The sequence below is a fragment of the Phalangium opilio genome, unplaced genomic scaffold, assembly GCF_054372755.1.
Source record: "Phalangium opilio isolate 3A_F unplaced genomic scaffold, DU_Popi_V2 ptg000344l_1, whole genome shotgun sequence".
In the NCBI taxonomy this organism is placed as follows: domain Eukaryota; kingdom Metazoa; phylum Arthropoda; class Arachnida; order Opiliones; family Phalangiidae; genus Phalangium; species Phalangium opilio.
This window is the reverse complement of record NW_028324227.1, coordinates 360,436-382,048: the sequence shown is the minus strand read 5'-3', so window position 1 is coordinate 382,048 and position 21,613 is coordinate 360,436. Positions and strand designations below refer to the sequence as shown.

General features: G+C 39.2%; 2 protein-coding genes across 2 annotated transcripts; both read left to right on the top strand.

The window, feature by feature from the left end:
• Positions 1-37: 37 nt before the first annotated feature.
• LOC149609900 (uncharacterized) lies at positions 38-14,598 on the top strand. The gene is made up of 17 exons (XM_089860096.1): positions 38-191; positions 319-433; positions 499-636; positions 709-752; positions 832-895; positions 975-1,088; positions 3,716-12,335; positions 12,400-12,491; positions 12,558-12,910; positions 12,987-13,218; positions 13,296-13,354; positions 13,432-13,552; positions 13,623-13,791; positions 13,853-13,953; positions 14,023-14,154; positions 14,236-14,311; positions 14,388-14,598. The coding sequence occupies exons 2-17, from the start codon at positions 350-352 to the stop codon at positions 14,468-14,470; spliced, it is 10,482 nt and encodes a 3,493-aa protein (XP_089716222.1). The 5' UTR covers positions 38-191; positions 319-349; the 3' UTR covers positions 14,471-14,598.
• Positions 14,599-16,169: 1,571 nt separating this feature from the next.
• rl (Mitogen-activated protein kinase rl) lies at positions 16,170-21,547 on the top strand. The gene is made up of 10 exons (XM_089860121.1): positions 16,170-16,384; positions 16,792-16,930; positions 17,001-17,056; positions 17,135-17,324; positions 17,399-17,531; positions 18,147-18,218; positions 18,295-18,374; positions 18,442-18,520; positions 18,599-18,708; positions 19,299-21,547. The coding sequence occupies exons 1-10, from the start codon at positions 16,266-16,268 to the stop codon at positions 19,464-19,466; spliced, it is 1,146 nt and encodes a 381-aa protein (XP_089716247.1). The 5' UTR covers positions 16,170-16,265; the 3' UTR covers positions 19,467-21,547.
• The last annotated feature ends 66 nt before the right edge of the window (positions 21,548-21,613 follow it).

Genomic DNA, 21,613 nt, shown 5'->3' with positions numbered 1-21,613 from the left:
ACTTATGAACAGCCCATTATTGTTCCAGTGCTTGGTCCATAATCCATAGTGTCGTCCGCGGTCTGTAGGTAGAAAAAGCGGGAATGCCGAGTTTACGACAGTGTTATAGTGGTTTAATTGTAATTAAAATTAGGTTTTAGGTATTTTCAAATATGAATCGCTAATTGTGGTGAATATCTATGTTATATTTGGTAAGTAGTTTGAGCTTTTACATCAAAATGAGTCGTATTTCGCCGAATATCTCGCGTTTGTTCTTAAGCCTTGGCTATAGTTTAAGAAGGAGAAATAATTACATTATTTAAATTTGCGTTCCCGCAGATTATAATTTTAACCAACTTCAATATGCAAAATGGACCTACCAACGACTGTCAAACCAGATTTGTTCAAGAATGTCAAATTTTGTTTAACAGACGAAGTTAATGAAGCTGAGAAGGTATTAATTTAACGGAATATCTCTTCTTTACAGGCTAAATAACTTAATATCCTGATTAATTTTAGATTAAGAAGATTTTAATCGATGGAGGGGGTAAATCAATTAGTTATTTGTCCGACATGGTCACCCACGTTATCGCTGACAACCCGGATAGTCCCGATGTTAGTGAAGCTCAGGAGATCTTTGAAAAACCAGTTGTTGTGGTAAGTTTCATAGTTTATCCTTTCAACTGGCTTTATTAATCAACTATTAATGTCAATTTAAATTAATTTCAGAGCAAGTGGGTCGTTCTTTCGGCAAAATGTGGAGTTTTATTACCGTATCCTTTTTATGCAAAACTAGAAAATAATGGGAAACCTTGAAACTTTGAAAATGAACCTTAATTCCAAATTTCTTAGCATAAGCGGCTTCTCTCCCAGCCGGAGTCAGTTGTTTTATGGAATACGGGCTTGTCCTTCCGAGGTAAGTTCTCAAATTAATATATAGTAATTAATTTAATTCAAATAATTAATTTAATTAATTTGAAATTAAATTTGTTTAGATGTCCCAAAATGATGTCAATTCTGTTTGGGCCATGATCACTTATTACGGAGGATCTTTTCAATTGGATTTGAATGAAGATTGCACTCATTTAATCGCTGCAAAACCAGAAGGGGTAAGTCTTTCAAAAAATTCCTATTATTATTATTTATTATTTACTATTTAAAGTTTATGACATTAAAATTAAGTTAAATAAATTAGGCATATTTTAAAAATATTTTATTTTAAATTGATATAAAAATTAGTTAAAAAGCATTTTAATTTTAAAATTATTTTGATAATTTAATTGTTGGAAGTCAAAATGATTATTTAAGGAAGTAAATTTAATCATAAAATCAGTGTATTTAAAAATTTTCAAATCAGTTCAGTTATTTTCAACTGTAGCAGATGACGCGATATATGAAATGAGTTCAGTTCAGTTCAGTTCTAGTCTTAAGTTGAAATTTGAAAGCAAATTTTTGAGGTTACATTGACCTGATATTGGAAATCAGTTCAGTTCAGTTCTAGTCTGAAGTTGAAAGCTCCTAATTTTTTAGGCATACTCTGACGCGATATTGGAAATCAGTTCAGTTCAGTTCTAGTCTAAAGTTGAAAGTTCCTAATTTTTTGGAGGTGTGCTGCCACGATATTGGAAATATCAGTTCAGTTCAGTTCTAGTCTGAAGTTGAAAGTAGGGGTGTGCTGCTGTGATATACGAATTCAGTTCAGTTCAGTTTAGTTCTACTCTGAAGTTGAAAGTTTTTATTTTGTTAGGGGTGTGCGGTATTAGGCTGGACATTAGGTCAGCGACCCCCTGGCCCTGGATAAATATGACCACTGACCCTTCCCCACCCTCGGATTTAATTTTTAAACTGGTCATGTAATGTGCCCTTTGCCACCTAATATTCCTGAAGATTTCCCTGGGTAGTAAAAATACACCCCCCCCCCCCCACAGTGTCGGGTTAGACCTTCAGGATGGGTAGAAAATGGGAATGAAGGGGTGAAAGGGGAACCACCCACATTCCAGTTTAGAAAGACCCCGATTTTTGAAGAATGACGAAATGTGGTGAAACACTCTTTCAAGATGAAATTTAGTTGACATAAGGTACCCGTTCTGTAGTAGTTTCTTTCTGAGACAGAACTTGGATAAAACGCCACGCAACTCTACACACACACGCCTAAAGGGCCCCCAGAGGTCCTATAATTCCTATAAAATCCTATATTTTTAAAACTGTCCTATAAAATCCTATAATTTTGAAATTTGCGCGATTTTTAAGCAACCCATCAGTTAAACCAGGACTCGTGTCTAATAAAATATCATAAAATGGGGATGGTTTCCTTAGTATTGTAGATAACTTGTTAATAATAGCTAGATATATGGGGAGCATAGAGGACTATACCATACTCAAAGGACATCCCCTTATCTCTAGTAGTCTCCAAAGTTGGGCGTAACGCTATTCCTATGGAGGGGGTATGTTTGTTTACGTTTTGCTTAATTACTCGGCCACTGTTTGACGCAGCCCCAAGTTTTTAGTATGGTTAGATGGGGGACAAATTGGACTATAACATATCCTAAGGACATCCGGGTATCTCTAATAGAACCAGAGTTACGAGCCTGCAAAGTTGGGTCTAATGCTATTCCTATGGAGGGGTTTGTTTGTTTACGTTTTGCTTAATTACTCGGCCCCTGTTTGTAGTAGCCCTAAGTTTTTAGTATGGTTAGATGGGGGACAATTTGGACTATAACATACTCAAAGGACATCCCCGTATCTCTAGTAGAAACAGAGTTACGAGCCTGCAAAGTATAGTCTAATGCAATTCCTATGGAGGGGTTTGATTGTTTACGTTTTGCTTAATTACTTGGCCCCTGTTTGTCGTAGCCCTACGTATTTAGTATGGTTAGATGGGGGACAATTTGGACTATAACATACTCAAAGGGTTAGGGCATCCCCGTATCTCTAGTAGAAACAGAGTTACGAGCCTCCAAAAATGCTATTCCTATGGTGGGGGTATGTTTTTGAACATTTTGCTGCTTAATTTCCCGGCGCCTGTTTGCGGTACTGTTTCTTAAAAAAATAAAGAGTAATAATTTAGTGTCCTATATAATCCTATAGTTCTGGAAAACTGTCCAGTAGAACCTATATTTCCATCAAAAAATACCTATAATTGCCATAAATATCTTCGAAATTCACCTATATAATCCCATTGCCAGTATTCTGTGTTGAAATATAACTAAGAGTTAAGACGGGGAAAGCGGAGCCAAAAGTTAGAGAAAGCGTCAAAGAAATTGAGAAAGACCATACATTGAAGGATTGAGATATAACTGTAAAAAATGGTCTATTAAAGGGAATTTTTGAAGGAAGAATACATTTATTTAAGCCTAATTACCCAAATACCCAACAAACATTTTGGGTACCCACCCCATTAACTATTCGTCCTAATAAATAAAGCTTTATTATAATTATTAACTTTTAACCCCCACTGTTACCCGACAACCATTTTTGGACTAAGCCTAATTACCCGAATACCCGACAAAAATTCGTCCCCCCCCCCGAGACCCGAAAACAATATTTTTGATTACCCGAACCCGATTGGAAATAGAGAAATCAGTACCCGCACGCCTCTACTCATTTTAACAGATATTTAAATTTAATGACCAAGTTTTAATTTAATTTGTAACTATAATTTAGATAGTTAAACTTAATTATAGTTAAAATGAAGGTGTTTAGTTACGTTTGCAATATTGTTTTAAAATGACTAAAGGAAAAGTATCAGCAAGCGTTTAAAAACCCGGAAAAAACGAAAATCGTCACGCCTGATTGGGTCGTTGATTCCGTTAAAAATAAAATGGTTTGCGACGAAGATTTGTATCATCCACGATTACTCATGATTGAGACGCCGCCAGCCCCGCCCCCACCGCCGCCCCAGCAAGTCCCCCCTCCCTCCTTCACGGGGTTGCCAGGCCCTTCTTTGAAACGCGAAACTGTGACGCCACTCTCCTCCCAAGAGTCACCGACATCCACAACTGGACAGAATCCGAGCCAGGATAATCTAAAACCCGATGATAAACAGCTGCAAGTACCGCAACTGCAACAACAGCAGCAGCAACAGCAGCTTAGACCCATTCATAGGTCAATCGAAGTTAACGAAGATTTCAAGGCCGCCCTTCATTCTCTCCCTCCTCATCAGCAACAGCAATTAATTCATCAATTGCAATTGCATCAGCAACGATTGATTCAGCAACAAAGACAGCGTCAACAACAGCAGTTATTGCAAGATCCCGGGAATAATGGCAACCCTCAATTAAACCAACAACCGCAACAACAACGGTTGGAACAGGGTGGTGCTCAAGTTGTTAATCAAATGAACCCGCAACAACAGCAGCAATTATTGCAGAATCAGAGAGGAGCGCAATTTAAGGGAAATCCCGCCGCTCAAATACAATTTCTGCAAAAGACGCACGGGGGACAAATTGTCAAACTGCAACCTGGACAACAAATATTGCAGGCGGATGGGCAAAACCAACTTGGAAAGTTTCTTCAACATCAACAACAGCAGCAGCAACAAAATCCGAATCAAGGTTCTTCTCTTCAGCAACAGTTGCAGCAACCTTCCGCCCAAGGAACTAGGTTTCTTCCGCCCCAATTTGGTAATAACCAGCAACAGCAAGGGGTGCAGTTGCAAAATGACCCGAATAAAACGAACCAGCCTGGATTAGTTCCGAATCAACTTGGTTCCGTGGATAGAGCCAGATTGCCGCATCCGCAACAAGGCATTTACGCGCAGAATCAGTTTCAAATGAAGAGCGGACTCCCTTCCGGAATTGCCATTGCCAATAGACCACCCTTTCAGTTTCATCAAAATCAAATGGAAGCTTCGAACCAAAATCAGCAACAAATGGTTCAGCAAAATAAAATGGGGCAACCGCAAACTCCGCAACAAATTGGAAATGCACTCGTTCCCACTAGTTTGGGTCAGCAGAATCAATTGCCAAATTTGAATCAGCAACAGCAGCCAGGGGGTGGGCAGCAAATTGGACAGCATCAGTTAACCCAGTTGCAATTAAGGCAATTGCAACAGATAAGGTTTCAACAAAACCGACAACAACAGTTGCAAATGCAAATGAATCAATTGGCTCAAAATCCCCGACAACAGATAAAGTTTCAACCTGGACAACAACCTCAGTTTAACCTACAAACTTTAGCGCAAAACCAACAGGGACAACAGCAAATGTTGGGCCCTCAACAAATTCAAAACCAACAGGGACAACAGCAAATGTTGGGCCCTCAACAAATTCAAAACCAACAGGGACAACAGCAAATGTTGGGCCCTCAACAAATTCAAAACCAACAGGGGCAACAGCAAATGTTGGGCCCTCAACAAATTCAAAACCAACAGGGACAACAGCAAATGTTGGGCCCTCAACAAATTCAAAACCAACAGGGGCAACAGCAAATGTTGGGCCCTCAACAAATTCAAAACCAACAGGGACAACAGCAAACGTTGGGCCCTCAACAAATTCTAAACCAACAGCAAATATTGAATCAAAATCAACAGGGACAACAGCAGGTTTTAGGTCAAAGTCAGAGTCAGCAAACTTTGACCCAACAAATTCAAAACCAACAGCAAATGTTGGCCAAAAATTTACAGTCTCAACAACAAATATTGACTCAAAATCAAGGGCAGATTATAACGCAACATCAAAACGTTTCTCAGAATCAGCAACAAGTTTTGACCCAAAATCTGCAAAATCAACAGCAAATATTGAACCAAAACCAGCAGGCCCAACCGCAACTGATATCCCAAAATCAACAAGGGCAACAGCCAGTTTCGGGCCCAAACCAGCAAGGACAACAGCAAATTATGACCCAAATTCAACAGGGTCAACAGTTAAAAGTAACCCAACCAGCGCAACAGCAAGTTTTGAACCAAAACCAACAAGGGCAGCAGCAAATGATTCAAAATCAAGCGGTACAACAGCAAATGATGACCCAAAATCAACCGGGACAACAGCAAATCATGACCCAAAATCAACCGGGACAACAGCAAATCATGACCCCAAATCAACCGGGACAACAGCAAATGATGGTCCAAAATCAATCGGGACAACAGCAAATGATGACCCAAAATCAACAGGGACAACAGCAAATGATGACCCAAAATCAACAGGGACAACAGCAAATGATGACCCAAAATCAACAGGGACAACAGCAAATGATGACCCAAAATCAACAGGGACAACAGCAAATGATGGTTCAAAACCAACAAGGAAAACAGCAATTAATGGCCCAAAAACCACAAGGGCAACAGCAGTTAATGGCCCAAAACCCACAAGGGCAGCAGCAATTAATGGTCCAAAATCAGCAGAACCCCCAACAAATGATGACCCAAAACCAATCAGGACAACAGCTAATGACCCTAAACCAGCCAGGGCAACAGCAAATGACCCTAAATCAGCCAGGGCAACAGCAAATGACCCTGAACCAGCCAGGGCAACAGCAAATGACCCTGAACCAGCCAGGGCAACAGCAAATGACCCTGAACCAGCCAGGGCAACAGCAGATGACCCTGAACCAGCCAGGGCAACAGCAAGTGACCCTGAACCAGCCAGGGCAACAGCAGATGACCCTGAACCAGCCAGGGCAACAGCAAGTGACCCAAAACCAAGCAGGGCTTCAACAAAATCAGCTGCAAAACGTTGTTTTCAAGCAGAATCCTAACCAGACGTCCCAATTGCAACTACAGCAGCAGCAACAAAAGGGAGGTAAATTTCAGCCAGGAATGATGCAGCAGCAACATCAACCAATTCCATCTTCGAGTCCTATTCAAAATAAGTCAATTTCTCCGCCGAACCAAATGGAAAACTCTCCCTCGATGTCTCAAAATCAAATGACCAGGGCATCTCCCTACCCGGGGCAAAGCGGCTCGGTCGAAGTAAAGCAAGAGCCAAATCAAGTTGAAGGAGATCAGTTGAAAAGAGCCCAACAGGAACAGATCCTTCAGCAATTTCAATCTTTGGTTCAAAATGGGCAGTTGCATCAAATTGGGCAAATGAATACTTCCGCGCCTGGCACCACTCACAATTTAAACCAGCAGCAAATGAGTAACGCGCAATCTGAACAAGCTCAGACGCAGTTGGCAAAAACGAACCAAATATTGCACCAATTGCAGCGAGAGTCGAGTCATTTGATCGCGCCGACAAGTCAAGCCAGGCAAATGTTTCAAAATCAGAACATGGCGCCACTTGGTTTTAACCAGAATCATCTGAACCCGAATCAGTTGCAAAAATTGGGAGCACCTCAACAACAAACGCAATTTCAACAGCAACAAAATCCAATGGAGCAGCAGAAACCTCAAGGAGAGCAAGCCCAACAATTGAATCAACATCAAGCGGCGCTTTTAGCCCAGCAAAAAAACCTACAGCTTCAAAGTAATCAACAGAGGCAACAAATGCAAGTTGAACAAAATTTAGGAGAAATTGGCAATCAAGAGGATAAAGGGGGACCCGATCCAAACCTTCAAACGAAGCAAGGGTTTATTCTTCAACAGCAACAACAACAGCAAATCTTGAAGCAAAAGCAAGCGCAACTAAATCAATTGCAACAACAGCAGTCTCAACAGCAAAAAACTGGTTTAACGCAACAACAAATTCTGCAACGACCACCCAGCGCTAATCCGCATCAACAGTTTATGCAGATGCAGCAACTACAACAACAGCAAAGCCAACAGATGCAATTTCAGCAACCACCCAAGACTCAGCAATATCAACAGAGACCACCAACCCCGCAAATGCAAGAATCGCAACAACAGCAAAACACTCAACAATCTGAACTCGCGAGGCGAAACAGTCAACATAATTTATCTCAAATACATCAAAACCTGGGCGCAACTGTTGGCCAAAATCAGAATCTCGCTAGTCAAATGCAAATTCTGAAACAGCAACAGCAAAATCAAACGTCGGGTCAAGCGCTACAGCAAGGCGATCAAATACAGCAAGTTCAACATTTAATTCAACAAAAATCTGGTTTAACCCAGCAGTCGATACACGTAGTTAAGTTTCAGCAAGTCAATCAGCAGGGACAGCCAACGGGACAAATTTTGTATCAGCAACAAGGTGGACAAATGACTCAATTGATCAATAGACAGCAAGGAAACCACCCGCAAGTTAATCAGATGCAACAAGGAAACCAAATTGGTCAATCGCAACAGCTTTCTCAAGCCCAATTGCAACAATATCAGCAACAGCAAATTTCCCAGGGACAGTTACATCAACTTCAAATGTCTCAAGCTCGAATTCAACAATCGCAGGGTCAAGGGCAACAAGCCCAAATTGTTCACCAACAACGAATTGCCCAGGGTCAGCTACAACAACAACAGCAGCAGCAAATCTCTCAGGGTCAAATACCCCAGCAGCAAGTTGGACAACTTCAACGACAACAAATAAATCAGGTGCAACTTCATCAACAAGTTGCGCAGGTTCAGTTGCATCAAAATCAATCTAATCAACTCCAGCAGAATCAATTTAACCAAGTTCAACAAATTCAAGGAAATCAGCTTCAACAAACTCCAGGAAATCAACTTTCACAAAATCAAAGTAACCAAATACCACAGCAACCAAATCAAGGGAATCAGATCCAGTTTCAACAAAATCAATCCAATCAAATCCAACAACAGCAAAATTTGGTTTCGAAAGTCCAAATTCAACACCAACAAATACAGCCCCAAATACAACAGCAACAAGGACAGCCCCAAATGCAACAGCAACAGGGGCAAGTTTCTCAGCTCCAAATGCAACAGCAAGTTCCGGTTTCACAGGCTCAAATGCAGCATCAAGGGCAAATTTCACAGGCCCAAATCCAACAGCAACAGCAACAGATTCAGATTTCCCAAGCCCAAATGCAGCAGCAGCAAGGTCAGATACATCAAGGGCCGGTCTCTCAGGCCCAAATGCAGCAGCAACAAGGTCAGATACATCAAGTACCGGTCTCTCAGGCCCAAATGCAACAGCAGCAGCAAGGGCCGGTTTCTCAGGCCCAAATGCAGCAGCAACAAGGTCAGATACATCAAGGACCGGTCTCTCAGGCCCAAATGCAACAGCAGCAGCAAGGGCCGGTTTCTCAGGCCCAAATGCAGCAGCAACAAGGTCAGATACATCAAGGACCGGTTTCTCAGACCCAAATGCAACAGCAGCAAGGACCGGTTTCTCAGACCCAAATGCAACAGCAGCAAGGGCCGGTTTCTCAGGCCCAAATGCAACAGCAACAAGGGCCTGTTTCTCAGGCACAAATGCAACAGCAACAAGGGCAGGTTTCTCAAACCCAAATGCAACAGCAACAAGGGCCGGTTTCTCAAAACCAAATGCAACAGCAACAAGGGCCTGTTTCTCAACCCCAAATGCAACAGCAACAAGGGCCTGTTTCTCAACCCCAAATTCAACAGCAACAAGGGCCCGTTTCTCAAACCCAAATTCAACAGCAACAAGGGCCCGTTTCTCAGACCCAATTTCAACAGCAACAAGGGCCCGTTTCTCAGACCCAAATTCAACAGCAACAAGGGCCCGTTTCTCAGGCCCAAATGCAACAGCAACAAGGGCCCGTTTCTCAGGCCCAAATGCAACAGCAACAAGGGCCCGTTTCTCAGGCCCAAATGCAACAGCAACAGGGGCTGATTTCTCAGGGACAAGTGCAACAACAAGTGCCAGTTTCCCAGGCCCAAGTACAACAACAGGGGCAGACTCACCAGACCCAGTTGCAACAACAATTACCAGTTCCCCAGGCTCAAATTCAGCAAGTTCAGGTTACTCAGGCTCAAGTACATCAGCAGCTGTTGCAAGCTAATCAACAACAGCAAAACCCGCAAGTTATCCAAGCTCAAATATCGCGACCGCGACTAAATGAGCAAAAAGAACGGCAATCTCCACCCGAGAGTCAACCGCAACAATCGAATGAAATAAATCCACAAGCGCAATCGGCATCACCTTCCCAACTTCAAACGGATGCCTCGAATCAAAAACCGCCTCCAAATAACCAAAACCAGATTGGAGAAGGCCCGCAACAAGGGGACCAATTAAAACTACTCGAAGGAAATCAAGCTCAACAAGCTGGGAGTCAGGATCAGAACCAACCTAATACGACCGTGGTGCAGCAAGTGACTCAAAATCAGATAATGCAACAGAGGATTAATCAGTTGCAATGTCAACAACAGTTAATTCAAGCCCAGCAGCAACAAAGCGGTCAAAGTCAGCAACAAAAACCATTGAACCAAGAACCTAACGAGCAAGGACTTCAAGGCAATCAAAATGAACCGAGCAATTTGAATCAACCTCAGGGACAGTTTCAAAAACCTAATCAAGGTGTACCGTTTAATCAGATGCAAGCTTTTACTCAGCAGAGGCAGTTGATTCAACTGCAGCAAGGGCAATCTTTGCAACAAATTCAATTGCAAGGCCCAGCCGGTCAAAATAGACCTCAATTCCCGCAAGCGATTCAGATACAACTGAACAAACAACTTCAGCAACACCCTCAATTGCATCCACAAATTCAACAGCAATTGGTTAGACACCATTTGCTCATTAATCAGCAAGGATTAACTCCTCAGCAAATTCAACAGAGGAAACTGCAATTACTTCAGCAAGCCCAACAACAGTTAAACCAAAAGAATCTCGAGCAGGCTTTGGCTAAAGAATCCGATGATAAATCAAGTACCTCGGATGGCAAGCCTTTGGAACAAAGAGACGAAAATCAACCAACCGAGCAAGTTGATGGTCAATTGAGCAATCAGCAAGCCACTCCTCAAAGTACTATGCCAAACCAGCAACAGAATGCTCCGAATCAGGGTCCCAATCCGCAGCTAAACCCTCAACAGCAAAGAATTCAATGGCAAATACAACAAATTAACCAACAAAGAATGAATTTAGGTCCAAACCAACCCCAGACGATGCAGCAACTTCTTCAGTTGAAGAACCAACGGCAATTGCAGCAGCAAAGAGCCCAATTAGGACAAGCACCCAATCAACAAGCTATAATTCGTAATATGGTACCGGGGTCGGTTCAATTTCAACAAGTTCAGTCGCAGCAACTGCCGGGAAAACCTCCGACTCCGAGACTAATACAACAACAGCAGTTGAAACAACACCAATTGCAACAAATTGCCCTACAGCAATTGCAACAGCGTCAATTACAGAATCAACAGGCCAATCAACCGAATCAACCTCCTCTCGCGGGACAACCTCAAGTTATGTTGAAACCACCTCCTCAATATCCTTACCCGGAACGCCCACCTTTGAACCAACTGACGGGTCAGCCTAGAATCCAGTTTCCGAATCAACCCGGCCAACAACAACCTCCGAATTGGAATACTCCCAATCAAACGGGAGTTACCGGCGGCGGCAATCAGCAACAAATTGTTCGAGCCGGAATTCCCACGAATCTGAACCAAGGTTCGCCCGCGCGAGGATGGCTAGCGATTCAAAGGCAACAAGGAAATTCGAAAGAAGACTTGACCCCCGCTCAGCAATTAGCCCTGAAACAACAATTACTTTGGCAACAGAAGCAACTTCAACAGCAAAAATTGATGCAGCAACAAGGCAATCCCGTTAAAAGCGAAGCGGGACAACCCATTCAAAGTAATAACCAACCCTGGAACCAACAAGAAAACGTTTCTCAGGAAGGACCGGCTCAGAGTCAAGCCGGGACGCAACAGGCCAAAATGTCCTTGGAACAACAGCAACTTAACAACTGGAAACAAATTAAACAGCTGGAGTTTCAACGAAGACAACTTTTGGTTCAAAAGCAACAACCCAAGAAGAATTTAGGAGGTCAAGAACAAGCCGAGTCGAACGAAGCCGTCGTCTCCGATTCCGGTCAGAGGGTTAACTTACCGCAACAAGTTTTATACCGATTGCAGACGCAAACACCGACCGTTTCCTCATCCGGACAGCCCGCCCAGACACCTCCTCCTCAATACCCCGCAACGGCAAGTCAAATGAACTCTCCCAATACCCAATTTCAACAACAACCATCTTCGACAACCTCTACGAGTCATACTTCTCATCCGATATCAAACGCGACAGTCGTTACGCCGAAAACAAAGACGGCTTTGGCTAATTTACTTAGTCATCGACTTCAAGGCTCGGGCAAAACGTTAGAAACAGTCGACGGACAATCGCTGGCCGCTAAAAATCAGAACGCTCCCGGAAATACGGCCTTACACGATAGCCAAGGTAGATTCAACACCGCCTTGCAAACTCAACCGACCAATATCATTCGGTCCAAATCAACCGACGAAGCCAGACCATTCTTAAGCGCTAAAATAGCCGCCGTACCGGCTTTACCTCCGCCCGTTAAACAAGCTCTTTTTTACGGACACGAAAGCCCGATTCCCGGTGAGAAAATAAACCGACGACGTTCTTCGGGAAACGCGTAATAATCTCTCGATCTATTTGCCAGTGCCGTCGGAATTCAGTTTAGTCGGTTGCGTATTCTACATTCAAGATTACGATAAACATTTTGGCGAAGATAAACTTCAAACGTGGAAGAAGGTAAGTGATAAGTGTTTTTCGTTTCGAGTCCTTTCTTAAAGCGTAAGACGCGCGCGTTGGTGTTAGGTCATTCGCGAGAACGGTGGAGAGATTGAACAAGAATACTCTCAAAAATGCACCCACGTTCTGGCCGAAACGCAACGAAACTCGGTGGTGCAGCAAGCCTTATGGGAAACGAAACGATGCGTCACCGCTTATTGGTTGAACGACGTTTTAACCAAAAAGAAACTACAACCGCCTTGGTTGGCTTTGCATTTTCCGTCGCCATTCGGCGAGGACAAGCCGTGCAAAAATCAGATCATCGCGGTGACCAATTTCGAAGGGGAAGAGAGGGCTTGGTTGAAACAAATGATCGTCATAACGGGAGCCAAGTATACCGGTTACCTGACTCGTCAAAATACTCTAGTCATAACCAGGAGGTTAGTCGAACGAAAGAAGCCCCCCCTCCCCCCAAGCGGCGTCGCTAAGCCCAATTTGTCTATTATAAATCTACAGTAAAGAAGGTACGAAGTATGATAAAGCCAAAGAATGGAGGATTCCGACTGTCAACGTTCAATGGTTGCACGATGTCATGTTTGGGCATCACAGCGACGCGCTGCGTCTACCCATGGCTCAAAAATACCAGTTTTACGACCTTCCCGATCCCTTCAAAGTCGATTACGCCCTCGTGCCTCATTTGATGGCCGCCTGGAAGGCTCCCATTAAAGTTAACGAAGATATGTGGAAGGTAAAGACACTCGCCGCCGCCGCCACCGTTACATTGATTAGTTAGATCATATCTTTCTTTCTTTATGTTTGTTAAAGGGTAAGAAACGAAAATTAAGCGTTGACGAAGAGGAAAATCGCGAAAATAAACAGCCTAGGTATTATTTGAGTTGATTAAGTTAATTCATTTATTTCGGGTCATCAAAGTTATTTGTATTATTTGTTCGAACGAAAGATGCGAGTCACCTCCGTTATGCGAAGATAGTATTCAAGTTTTGAATCCTAATCCTCCATCGGAGGATTCCAAACCCAAGATACTTTTCACCGGAATTAAGCATATCAAACTTCTATCGAAGGTACTCGTTAAAATGATAGTAAACGTAGCGGGTTTTTCTTAATTAATTAAACCGAGCTTCGTTAATTAAGATCGTCCTGGAAATGGGAGGTATCGTTACTTCAAATCCCAGAGAGTGTACGCACGTTGTCACCCCCAAGTTTTTAAGAACCGTTAAGATACTGTGCGCCATTAATTTCGCCAAGTATTTCGTCACCCCCGATTGGTTGTTAACTTGCCAGCAGAAAAATACCTTCGTCAGTAAGTCCAAGGGAATTACCAAGTACTTTGTTTCTGTTTGTAATGATTGGGCGTGTTTTAGATGAAAAGCCTTACGTTATAAATAATCCCGAAGATGAGAAACAATTTGGCTTTAGTTTAGTCGATACTCTTAACAGAATGGACAGAACTCCCATATTTGACGTAAATCTTTCATTAACTAATTAAGTGATTGGCGGTGTAATATTTTTAGCGATGACGTATCTTTATTAGAAATACGTCTTTTTCGTCACCCCCGGTGTCATCCCAGGACCGAGTACTTTAAAAGAAATAATTACTTGCGGTGGGGGAATGATGGTGACCAAGAAAAAACCAACGCGAAGGCAATTATCCACCATGAAAGAGGTAAGTGTCGTGTCGTGTCTCCGAGTACGTCGGGATCACGGTAGGACGCTTTTTAAATCATTTTCTTTGTGTGCATGGTAGAATGGTCTTAAATTTTGCGTCATCACTTGCGACAATGACTCGCATTTATGTACAGAGTTTTTTAAACGTGACATAGGTAAAGTTGTTCTTTATTCTTTATTATTATTATAAATGGGGTTTAATTATAATTAACGTCGTTCATTTTGGTGAAGGGGTTTATAACGGAGAATTTATCCTAACGGGCGTTTTAAGACAGTCCTTGGATTTTGAATCGTTTGCCTACCCAAAAACGTAACGTAACGTAACGCGCCCATATGGTTCATTTCAAACATAAAGACTTTCAAATTGAAATTGTTATTTTTGTATAGTATTGTCGCCGCGTATGTCACGAGTAATTAAATTCTAAGTTGTAATATGACATGATTTATACAGAGTTTCAATTCATTTTAATTAAACACTTATTTCCTAAAACAAATAGCTATATTTCGACCTTATTTAGGCCTACAGGGTTCATACAACTTTTGGAAAACCAATTTCCCGAGTTTTCCAGGTTCCCCCCCCCTATATTTCCCCGAGTTTTCCAGGTTTTCCCCCCCCCCCTATATTTCCCCGAGTTTTGTAGGTTTTCGACGCGTGTCCAACAGAACCAGTCTTAAATAACCAAATAACAGTAAGTGATACGCTACCATAAGGAACGTAATACAAGTAAGTGATATACTATCATATAAGTAACATAATACGAGTAAGTGATACCATATAAGTAACATAACACGACTAAGTGATACACTATCATAAGGTACATAATACAAGAAAGTGATACACTACCATAAGTGACACAATACAAGTAAGTGATACACTACCATAAGTGACACAATACAAGTAAGTGATACACTACCATAAGTAACGTAATACAATTAAGTCCGTGTTAATCATATCTTAATTACCGGGCCCAGTTTGTAAACTTAATCAAACCTTATAAATTTCCCCTGAGTTTTTTTGTCAACTATTTATTTCCCGAATTTTTTTGTCAATTATTTATTTCCCCGACTGTTTTTTTTTTGTCAACTATTTATTTCCCCGAGTTTTCCAGGTTTGTACGAAGCCTAGTTATTATAAAATTTTTAATCCTATTAAGTATCCCGAGTAATTAGCGGAGTATTTTTTTTTTTTTTTTTTTTTTTTTTTTTTTGTGGTTTCAATGCGAAGTGGGCACTTACGTCCGCGGCAAGGATGCGATTATTCAGGGTTCAGTATGTGTGTAAGCAGGGGAAGGAAATGAGGTTTACTTGGGAGGTGACGGACGGGGTGTGGGGGTCAAGTCACCTCCGGCGGACACGGGGCAGTCGGCACCTATAGGGGAGGATCGCCGACATGTGTCGTATTCCCTCAAACTTTGCCGCCCAGACGCTTGGCTTACAGGAGTGCGCCACACTCCCGGCTATTAGCGGAGTATTTGTTTCTAATTAACCGAACCCATTGAAACGGAGAAAGGGTTACCCGGGAATGACGTCATCCCGGGAAAGTGAAAATAGGAGGAAATTTAGTAGGAAATTGAGAAGATGATAGCCGGTAGCGGAACCCCCCCCCCCCGCCCGCCTGTGAGGCTGTGAAGTCAACAGGTGAAATTTATTAGTAAAACATTTTTCCCTTTGTGGCGTAATCTCTAAACGCTATTGGAACTTGGCGCAGTCTCTTATCTCATTCTTTAACCCTAATCTAATGCTGCTGGCAAAAATCTTGTTTCCGGACCAATACAAGATACGGAAATTCCTCGTGGAGGGAGAAACCCAAACTATCATATTCAATTATTGAATTAGTTTATACTCGTTACTATTTAATAAATATGTTCCTTCTTGTTGTTATCTCGTATTTAATCTGAATTAAGCTCTACGTATTAAGTACGTATTGTCTTCGTGATTCTTTCTACTCCTTTAATGTATTCTCCTTGGTGGCTGTTTCCCCGGAAATTAGACCTACTATCGGGTGGGGTATTTCCTTCTATTTGTAGTAGTTTCGATTCTAGGTGCGCGCCTTTGAGGAGTGCCTGTGAGCTGTGTGAAAATTAAAATTGTCCAGAAGAGAGTGGAAAAATGGCGGAGAATAATGAGCAACCTCGTTTTACCGAAGTGGTTAGGGGTCAAATTTTCGAAGTTGGACCGCGCTACACGTCTTTATCGTACATCGGAGAAGGCGCTTACGGAATGGTCGTGTAAGTACAAATGTTTAAATTAATTAAAATCGCCTAGCCAAGGTGGGGGAAAAAAAGGCTCGACTTAAGCCTCGGACCTCCGAATCGCGTACTCGGCTTCGCAGGTCGGTGTCATAATTATATATAGATCCCTTATGTCTATCCATAATGACCACGCGGTTATTTCCAATTAAATTAAACGAACAATGATATAGTTGATAGCGTCAATAATTAATTACGTCTCTAAGCCTAACTGAACCGTGTCATTGTCAATTTAATACCCCTTATTCTGGCTCTAGTTACTTTTGAGTTTTGTTAGATACCGCAGCTTGATTTAAGACTTAAGACGCCCGGTTTATTTAGATGACAATTTATTTAGTATCGAGGCAGTTTTAACTTAAGAAAGGGTGTTTATTTTGGTGGTAAAGGTCGGCGATAGACAATGAAAATCCAGTTGAAAGTGAAGCTAAAGTTGCCATCAAGAAAATCTCTCCGTTTGAGCATCAAACTTATTGCCAGAGAACTCTCAGGGAAATTAAAATATTAACCAGGTTTAAACACGAAAATGTGAGATGATGATGACCTTTGCGCGAATTAATTTCCCATTTAACATTAATGAATGATTAATTAATTTTAGGTTATAGACATAAGAGATATAATCAGGTCTAACTCCATTGATCAGATGAAAGACGTGTATCCTTTTTATTTTAATTAGCTGGAATATGTTTTTTGACATCTTGTTTTCTTTAATGGAGTGTTAATTCAATGTAGTTATATCGTTCAATGTTTAATGGAAACGGATTTGTATAAGCTTTTGAAAACTCAACAATTGAGTAACGACCACATATGCTATTTTCTTTATCAAATTTTGAGAGGTTTGAAATATATTCACTCTGCCAATGTTTTGCATCGAGATTTAAAGCCTAGTAATTTGCTTCTCAACACGACTTGCGACTTAAAAGTAATTGACATTAATAATTAATAATTATTAATTAAGAAACTAGCTAAAGATTAATTATCCTTTATCCATTGTAGATTTGTGACTTTGGTTTGGCACGAGTGGCTGATCCTGATCATGATCATACAGGATTTTTGACGGAATACGTGGCCACAAGATGGTACCGAGCCCCAGAAATTATGTTAAATAGCAAAGGATACACGCAGTCCAGTATCCTTTCCAAAATAATTTCCAAAAAAAATTTTTCAAAAATAAATTTCCCAAAAAAAAAATTTCCAAAAAATAAATTTCCAAAAAATAAATTTTCTAAAAAAAAAATTTTCCAAAAAAAAATTTCCAAAAAAAATAAATTTCCCAAAAATAAATTTCCCAAAAAAATAAATTTCCCAAAAATAAATTTCCCAAAAATAAATTTCCCAAAAATAAATTTCCCAAAAATAAATTTCCCAAAAATAAATTTCCCAAGAATAAATTTCCCAAGAATAAATTTCCAAAAAATTAAAAATAAATTTCCAAAAAATAAATTTCCAAAAAATAAATTTCCAAAAAATAAATTTCCAAAAAATAAATTTCCAAAAAATAAATTTCCAAAAAAAAAATTTCCAAAAAAAAAATTTCCAAAAAATAAATTTCCAAAAAAAAATTATTTCCAAAAAAACAATTTCCAAAAAAAAATTATTTCCAAAAAAAAATTATTTCCAAAAAAAATTTTCCAAAAATAAATTTCCAAAAAAAAATTTTCCAAAAAAAAATTTCCAAAAAAATTAGAAAATTTGTTAAATGAAAAACACCAATTTTTCTCCTTAATTTCAATTTGTTTGCCAGTTGACATTTGGTCTGTCGGATGTATTTTAGCCGAAATGATTTCAAATAGGCCAATTTTTCCTGGAAAACATTGTAATTATCTTAAATTCTAGCTTAATTAATTAACTTCTTAAATTGGTTTAACCTTTTTTTTCTTGATTTTTTTTAGATTTGGACCAATTAAATCACATTCTTAGTATTTTGGGATCCCCATCCCAAGAAGATTTAAATTGCATTATTAATGAAAAGGTTCAATAATTAATTTAATTCATAATTAATTATTTATTTATTTATTGGTATTATTTATTTGTTTTAGGCAAGAAGTTATTTGCAATCATTACCGCACAAACCCAAAGTTCCGTGGACTAAACTCTACCCTGGTGCTGATCCAAAAGGTATAAAGTTCAAATAAGCGCCTACACCTTATTGAGTTTTATTTTAATCTAATATTAATGCTTGATTAATTTAATTAGCTTTAGATTTATTGGATAAAATGTTGACATTCAATCCTCACAGAAGAATAACTGTGGAAGAAGCCTTAGCTCATCCATATCTGGAACAGTATTATGACCCAGCTGATGAGGTAATCCCCCCCGCCCCCCTTCATTAAGAGTAGGCCAAATTTTGTCAAATCTTTGTCTACAAAATTAGGCTAGATATTAATTCCCGCCCATTCTTTCTAAACCCCTCCCCTCATTCTTTCTAAACCCCTCCCCTCATTCTTTCTAAACCCCTCCTCCCATTCTTTCTAAACCCCTCCCCCATTCTTTTTAAACCACTCCCCTCATTCTTTCTAAACCCCTCCCCTCATTCTTTCTAAACCCCTCCTCCCATTCTTTTTAAACCACTCCCCCATTCTTTTTAAACCACTCCCCCCATTCTTTTTAAACCACTCCCCCCATTCTTTTTAAACCACTCCCCCCATTCTTTCTAAACCACTCCCCCCATTCTTTCTAAACCCCTCCCCCATAATTTCTAAACCCCTCCCCCCCCTTCGTGAAAAATAGGCCAAATTTTATCAAATCACTTTGCCTACAAAATTAGGCCAGATATTAACTCCCGCCCCCTCTTCATTAAGAATAGGCCAAATGTTATCAAATCTTTTTGCCTAAAAGACTAGTCCAAATAATAGGCTACAGATAAAAATGTGTTGTTTGTTTGTGTATTTGTTAGCCTGTGGCTGAAGCTCCATTCCGCTTTGAAATGGAACTGGATGATTTGCCTAAAGAGCGCCTAAAAGAACTGGTCTTTGAAGAGACTGTTCTCTTCAAGAAGAACATGGAGAAAGAGCGCGAACGCCAGCGGTTACTCCAACAACAACAACAGAGAGTCGAACAGTAGCACAGCGGTAACGCAAATACAGCTGTGATATTATCAAGTACGTGTCCTTCTTCTTAAATAAACAAACAAAACGACGAGGAAATAAGAAAACAACAACACATTCTTCAGTTTTTAAACCTTTTCTCCTAAAAGTTTTCTCCGATTGTTGTAAATTTTTCAAGTTAACTGGGGAAAACAAACAAATATTGTCCGTCTTGAAATGAAACAAAGAAACTTTCATTTTAACCCTTGTTTACCTTCATTTTTTCAATTAAATAGATCCAGATAATTGTTGAAAACGCGTTTAATTAATTACTTCAGTATCCCTTTGACTCTTATTTTCTTTTTTCAAAGCAATGGCCAATTAATCATGATAATTAGTTATTATTTTAAATCCCTTCTCTATTTTTTAAAAATTACTTTTAATTTTATTTAATCAGTTGGGATTTAAATAATTTAAATTTATTTAGAAATAATTAATATTTAATTAATTAAAAAAGGAATTAATTCTTCTTTCAAGTTTTTCGTCAAAAAAAGAAAGAAAAAAAAACTTGAAAAAATAATGTTTGTAAATTGTAGGAACTTCTTAATTATTATTATTATTAGGAATGGGGTTAAATTAATTATAGCTAATTGGGTGTCAGGTAGCGTTTTTCTCTCGTCTCCCCCCCCCCCACCCCAACCCTCAATTGTCAAAACGTGAAATTTAAATTGAAATATTTTAATTAAATGAAATATTTCCAATTTTTAAAAAAGGAAATTAAAATCATTAGCCATTTTTGACCCATTTTGGCCATCAGTTTTGTGCGTAACTGTGCGTATTATACTAGTATTCGTAAAGAGAGAAACAATTAACGAGAAAATAATTAATCATAGCGTTTTCCAAGGTTTCCAATTCATTTTTGGAAAAAAAAAAAAAAAAACATTTCTCAAAATATTCTACGTAATTCTAGTTGGCTAATAACAAATTTATTATAATCATTTCCTTTTTCAATTTTAAAATAATACAACTAAGTACAATTGTTTTTCAGTAAATATTTGTTCCTCCAATCAATTTAATTCTAAAATAATTATAATAATTGTCGTTTAATCGTAGTCAAATTAATTAAAATATTGACGCTTCCAGAATTCTTAAGATTCCTATCTCAATTTATTATGACTGATAAAGTTCAGTGTTGCCCCCCCCCCTTTGTAGAGTTTTCTAAACCCCTCCCCCCATTCTTTCTAAACCACACCCCTCATTCTTTCTAAACCACACCCCTCATTCTCTCTAAACCCCTCCCCCCATTCTTTCTAAACCCCTCCCCCCCCCCCAAAGTATATAGTAGCGGGCGATATCTTTCTTTAATTAAGTTTAATTAAATTAAATTAAACTCCCCCCCTCGTAAGATAATTAATTAGAAAGACCAAATGGAATAAATAAATCTTTTTACAAAAAAAAAAACATTAGTTAGAAAATAAAATTATCTGAATTAAATAGTAGATGATGGAATGAAGTCCCTTTTTGTAAGTTTTAATTTTGTAAATTTGCTTGAATTATTATTGTTGTTATTATTATTATTAAAAAGTGCGCATTTTTTAATTCAGTTTAAAAATAAAAATAACCAAAATTGGAATTTGGTTGGATTCAATTTAAAGATGTTTAAATAATTAAGAATTAAAACGAGGCTAAATATAGTAGTTTAAGAAAGAAATAAACTTAAAAAAATACCAAAATTAAACTAATTATATAGAGAAAACAAAAAGTAGCAAATTTGAAATGAAATGTGTATATTTTCCAATGGCTCCTTCCATATATTTTTCCCATTGTTAATTAATTATTATAATTTTTTTTTCTTTGTTTTTGCTTTGGTTCCAAAGCGAGAGATATTTTTATTCTACTTAATGTGAATAAATAATGTACATATTTATGGTTGTATCAAATTTTACATAGGTGTCTGTATATAATAATGAAAGTGCTCTCGAGTTTATTTGTCAAATTTGTCAAGATGCCTTAATTATAATTAAAAAAAAAACGTAATAGGCCTATCGGTTTATTATTATTTTGTTTTATTATAATTATTTCTTATTTTTCACGTATTAAAACGTTTTATTCGCTCGCATTTGGTTTTAAATATCCTTTAATTTAATTGTTAGGCTATTATTTATTTTGGAATTTAAATCATAAA